This window comes from Engraulis encrasicolus, chromosome 23, assembly GCF_034702125.1.
Source record: "Engraulis encrasicolus isolate BLACKSEA-1 chromosome 23, IST_EnEncr_1.0, whole genome shotgun sequence".
NCBI classification, from domain to species: Eukaryota; Metazoa; Chordata; class Actinopteri; order Clupeiformes; family Engraulidae; genus Engraulis; species Engraulis encrasicolus.
In genome coordinates, this window is record NC_085879.1 from 17,199,010 (window position 1) to 17,205,040 (window position 6,031).

General features: G+C 46.4%; 1 protein-coding gene across 1 annotated transcript in view; it reads left to right on the top strand.

Annotated features, from left to right (window-relative positions):
* Positions 1-6,031, top strand: part of kdrl (kinase insert domain receptor like) — a 109,507-nt gene that overhangs the window by 74,545 nt on the left and 28,931 nt on the right. The window contains exons 23-25 of the mRNA XM_063189856.1: positions 598-720; positions 1,266-1,377; positions 3,953-4,052. Of these exons, the coding sequence (XP_063045926.1) occupies positions 598-720; positions 1,266-1,377; positions 3,953-4,052 (335 nt within the window). The remainder of the gene's footprint in view (positions 1-597; positions 721-1,265; positions 1,378-3,952; positions 4,053-6,031) is intronic.

Below are 6,031 nucleotides of genomic sequence, written 5' to 3' on the forward strand. Positions count from 1 at the left end.
TTTAGCTTCGTAGGAAAGTACTGTACCATGGCATACAAACACCCACTGCTTTACTTCCCATAAAATCCCATAGAAAATCATAAAAGACACTTCTTTTGTCTTCCGCTAATGACTTTATACAGTAACAACAATGCGTTTTCTGCTTCTTACACAGCCTTGTGCTGTTCACTGTCTTGTCAAACCGCGCTTACTACAGTGGCACGCAAACAATTATTAATAAAGGCGAGCGAGCAGGGAGTGGTTGACCCCTGTGTAACTAGGCCCGTCACACTGAAATATCTGCCATAGTTCTTCTTCCACATGTTCCCCCCCTCATCTCATCTCATCTGCGTTGTGTTATCGCACCTTGGCAACGTGCACCGCGCCACACGTGTTTCCTATAAGCGACGCGAATTTGGGTCGACAAGTCAAACAAGCACCCATCCAACACAAATGTTGTTTTCTCTCAGAGAGAACCACCAAAGCCGTGCCACAACTGTATTGCAACAGCATAAGCGCGGTACGGCTAAAGGGGGCCGCCGCGTGTGCCTTTTATTAATGTATGGTCTGATAGATTTCACCCGCAATGGAGCTTGACGTGTTGTTTTCTCTCAACAGTGCATCCATCGTGACTTGGCAGCCCGCAACATCTTGCTGTCCGAAAACAACGTGGTGAAGATATGCGACTTCGGTCTGGCCAGGGACGTCTACAAAGACCCAGACTACGTGCGCAAGGGAGATGTAAGTTAAAGTGTGGTTGGTGCATTCAGTACCTACAATACGTCCTGAAACAATATTACGGTATATTGCCTGTGACAGTGTTCACAGTTACATCAGAAAGATTGCTCTGCAAAGACTCTAAGTCTGTGTGCTTATAGGCGATGTATATGTTGTTGGCAGAAAGCACCAAACAGTTTAAATCAGGATGAGGTTTTCTTAGAGCAAGACCTCTATATAAAGACCCAGATTAAGTCAGCAAAGGAGATGTACATTTACATTGGTTGGTACACATACATAATGTCCCTGAAAGCACATAGTGTATTTAGCAGTGTTCTCAGTTCCATCAGGGGAAACCTTTGTCAGAGCAAGTAGTTGTGTGTGTCGACCCGACACCTGTTCAGCCATAAAAAAGAGAACATGGTGGTAAGTAACCAAGGAAGACCTGTGAAACATGTGACCTGAAGAGACTAAAGCAAATAGTTTTTAGTGCACCACTTTCTCTTCAACAATTTGTCCTCCACTGCCACCCCCCCACCCTTCCATCTATCTCTCCCTCCCATCCACAGGCCCGGCTTCCCCTGAAGTGGATGGCACCGGAGGCCATCTTTGACAAGATCTACACCACGCAGAGTGACGTGTGGTCATTTGGCGTTCTCATGTGGGAGATCTTCTCTCTGGGTAAATTCCCACCGTTTTTTCTTTTTTTTACGCTGGCCACTGCTGCCCCTTTTCTCTTCTCTTCTCTTCTCTTCTCTTCTCTTCTCTTCTCTTCTCTTCTCTTCTCTTCTCTTCTCTTCTCTTCTCTTCTCTTCTCCTCTCCTCTCTTCTCTTCTCCTCTCTGGATGAATTCTTCTGTTCTCTTCTCTGCTGCTCTCCTCTCCTTGTTCTTGTGGCCAACCAACCAACCATCCTCAAACCTCATATGTTCTCAAATTCACACAGTCATCCCCCTCCGATTAAACAAAAGTGTCTTGGTAACTTTCATATCAAGGGCTATTGTTCTTTGATTTTGACTACCAACAGCCATTGTGACCAATGTCAATTTTACTTCCTCAATCTGCGTCCCCCCAAAAACCCTAAATCTTACCAAACCAAACCAAATATGTTTCCCTTTGCCTTCCTGGCATCCAGTGCAAATTTTGACACTAATCCGTATTGAACTTTGTTTATCTAAACAGCCACAGCCGTTAAGTCCCACCACCACTCTCTCTCTCTCTCTCTCTCTCTCTCTCTCTCTCTCTCTCTCTCTCTCTCTCTCTCTCTCTGCTGACCTTCGCAGATCCCTCATTCCGACTTTTTGTAACATTTCTAATTTGTATATTTATCATTGCGTTCCATTGCATGTTGCTCCTCCAGTCTGAAATTGCTCGTGCAGATGTTGCAGTTGATAGGTTTTTCTCACATTCACATGTACACACACATGGGGCATTATGCAAGCATTTAGCGTGAAGCCACTCAACAGTGTGCATGCACACACACACACACACACACACACACACACACACACACACACACACACATACACACACATACACACACAGTGAGAGAGAAGAAGGCGAAATTGTAAAAAAAAAAAAAAAGAAGAAGAAAGAATGAAAGAAAACGGCCAGTGTGCCCTTTAATCACCAGCTTCAGCCACAGTGGTTTTTTAAGCTATCTGTGAGGTGCCCTGAACGACCCATCGCAGCCAGATGGAACACGCAATAACTTGTCGGCCGCTGTTAAATTGGCCCTCTGGGACAGCACGGGGAGGTTCGTTGTCAGCTTAACAAAACAGTTTTCATGCTGCTCGCGCAAAAACATTAGCGGCGGTGGTGGTGGTGGCGGCGGCAGTGGCAGCGGGCTTCAGTTCAGGCTGCAATTTTTTACCATTTATATGGCCCATAAAGTACAAGGAGAGAATGGCCTTGGGTTTGGACAAGCTGTTTCTGCATTTGGGAATGCGTAGTCACGGTTACCAAGCATCCAATCAATGTAAATGTTTGCACCCGCTGGCTGTGGAACGGGTGCAACCTTTAAGGGGCTGCATTGTATGCGTGTATGTTACCGCCTCTTTCTATTACTCTCTGTCTTTCTTGCACTTTTTTCTTTTCTCCTTATCTCTCTTTATCCCTCTCTCACACACATTATTTTATACCCCACTTATATTTCAACTTGCATGTGTTTAAAGACACATGCATGCAAGCACGTACACACACGCACGCGTGCACACATACACACCCACACACACTCACGTCTTCAACATCTGGACAGCATTACCATTTGTCTCATATCTCATGCAGTCAGATAAATTACAACATGAAAAGGACAGAAAAGACGAACGACATAATGAGATGTGCAACTTGATAATTTATGCTGATTTATAGGTCAAAGCAGGCTCGCGTTTGTGTCCAACAGTCACATTCAATCGGGACAATCAAAGCTGTGCATTTTGTCGTTTTGGGCTCCGTGCCTCCGTTTGATAAGTTGCCACTATTTAAATGAGGTCTTTAAAAAAAAGAAAGAAAAAAAAAAACCGAATCATGGTTACAGTTGTCGGGTTCATTTGTCTTTCATGTTCTTTCCTGATCTGTTATAATGTATTGAGATCCTTTGAGGATTGGTGGGGGGAAAGAAAACCTCGAAACTGAGATTCATTGTTGCTGTAGACGTGGTACAGTAGGCCTGTGTGTGTTATCAGATACGGTATCGGTCTGTTTTAAGCGCATAAAAATATTATTTCGTGACTGGCGATACTTCGAGTGGGTTGCTGCATGTCTAATAAGCCAAGCGTGTACTTGTCTTGGCTGCGTTCGCCTCTGCATTAATGCTGATGTGAAAGCACTGGAGCACTGGAGTTTTTCTATGGCTCTCCTCCCAAAGAAGACGTGAGCTCTTGCACTATTGTCTGGGTCACACACACACACACTCACACACACACACACACACACACACACACACACACACACACACACACACACACACACACACACACACACACACACACACACACACACACACACACACACTTCACTGATGTCAGAGATTCACTGTCGCCCGCCATTCTTTTCACAGTGGTGCGAGTTGTTCCCTGACTTGATCTCTTTGATGTGACCTCTTCTGTGAGTCTGTGTGTCAGATGTGGCTCCTGATAACCCTCAAACCCACATTCTTCCCCTCTCTCTCTCTCTCTCTCTCTCTCTCTCTCTCTCTCTCTCTCTCTCTCTCTCTCTCTCTCTCTCCCTCTCTCTTTTATCTCTGTTCTTCTCCCCAGGTGCCTCTCCTTATCCTGGCGTTCAGATCGACGAGGAGTTCTGCTGTCGGCTGAAGGAAGGGACGCGAATGAAGCCACCAGAGTACTCCTCATCTGAGATGTGAGACTTCCCTCTCTTCTATTCTTCTCTTCCATGTACACTACACTATGTTCCCACGTTGTATGATGTTAAATCTTCAGCCGTTGTTGTTATTATAACCAACCAATTTTATGAAGGGTGTGGGAAAACAAAAATAGATGACATTCATAGTTTGGGCCGCCATTCTGTGAGTCATTCTCCGTGTCAATGGGCCTTTACGTCACAATTTCAAAGAGAATAGACAGTCTTGGCTGGGCCCAGGACAGATCATCTGAAATGCATAAAGTAGGTACATACTATGTAAAGGGGACCCAATTCTGAGCAGCCCCTGTCCCATGGAACCAGTACAGCACAACAGACTTATTTGCCCGTCTGTGCCTCCCAGAAACACACTAGTGAAGGAACTGAAGGGGGGGCACAAACTGATCGAAGACACTAGTACAGCACTCCTTCACTCCCTCCGTCCTTCCTTTCTTTCCTCCTCCTCCGAGATCCATAAGACGGATCATTTGTTCCGTACGACTTCTTGCGATTGAAACAATAAAACATGGAAGCCAGAGGAGCAATTTGGCCGTAATTGCCAGCAGTGAGCGAGCGGATATATGTCAGATGGCTCAGAAATGTATTGGCTCATTAGCCGCCGACAGGTTTTATATCCATTAGGAACACTCACACTGTGCAGAGCCGAGAAGCACGAGGTCATACAGGAACAGTGTACACACACACACACACACACACACACACACACACACACACACACACACACACACACACACACACACACACACGCAAGGGCATATTCATGCACACACACACACACACACACACACTATGCAGAGCCCAGAGCTGAGCCTTACAGGACCAACACACACACACACACACACACACACACACACACACACACACACACACACACACACACACACACACACACACACACACACACACACACACACACACACACACACACACACACACTCGCTGTGCAGAGCCCAAGATCCCAGACCATGCAGGAACAATGTATAGCTATTCTTTGGGTGCCTGGCATGACATCCTAACTACATGGCAGTTACGAGTGTGGCCATTCGTGCGGTTTCATGGCTGGATTGTTCTTGCGGGGATTCCTTTTTACGGCTCTGCCATGCCACTAAATGAGTTGCGAGTTGCTCCCTGCCAAGCGGGGAGTCAAACACAAAGCAATATGCTATGCCCTACCCCCTCGTCTTCTTACTCACACACACCCAGATACACACACACACACACACACACACACACACACACACACACACACACACACACACACACACACACACACACACACACACACACACACACACTCACTCACTCACACACACACACACACACACACCTCCTTTCCTATACCCCTAGACTGTGTGCGTGCCGTGCATTGTGTCAAATGCCACACAGAGGAAGAGAAAGAAAGCTTTCTATACTGCATTGGTTCAGATAAACAGAAGGAAAGTATCTGATTTCGATTCTACCAGAGAACACCCCGCTGAAAAGGTCTTGGGAGGACATTGGTAGTTAGTGTGTGTGTGTGTGTGTGTGTGTGTGTGTGTGTGTGTGTGTGTGTGTGTGTGTGTGTGTGTGTGTGTGTGTGTGTGTGTGTGTGTGTGTGTGTGTGTGTGTGTGTGTGTGTGTGTGTGTGTGAGTGTGTGTGTGTGTGTGTGTGTGTGTGTGTGTGTGTGTGTGCAAGGCTGACTGACAGGGTTTGTGGGGTGTGAGACATTGATCAGTCCCTTAGTCCCTTAGTTGCAGTAACCAAGACTTGTATATACTATTATAGCTACCCACACACCTGTGCAGTGGGTGTGTGTGTGTGTGTGTGTGTGTGTGTGTGTGTGTGTGTGTGTGTGTGTGTGTGTGTGTGTGTGTGTGTGTGTGTGTGTGTGTGTGTGTGTGTGTGTGTGTGTATGTGTGTGTGTGCGCGTGCATGTGCGCGCGTGCGTGTGTGTATGTGTGTGTGCGTGTGCGTGTGT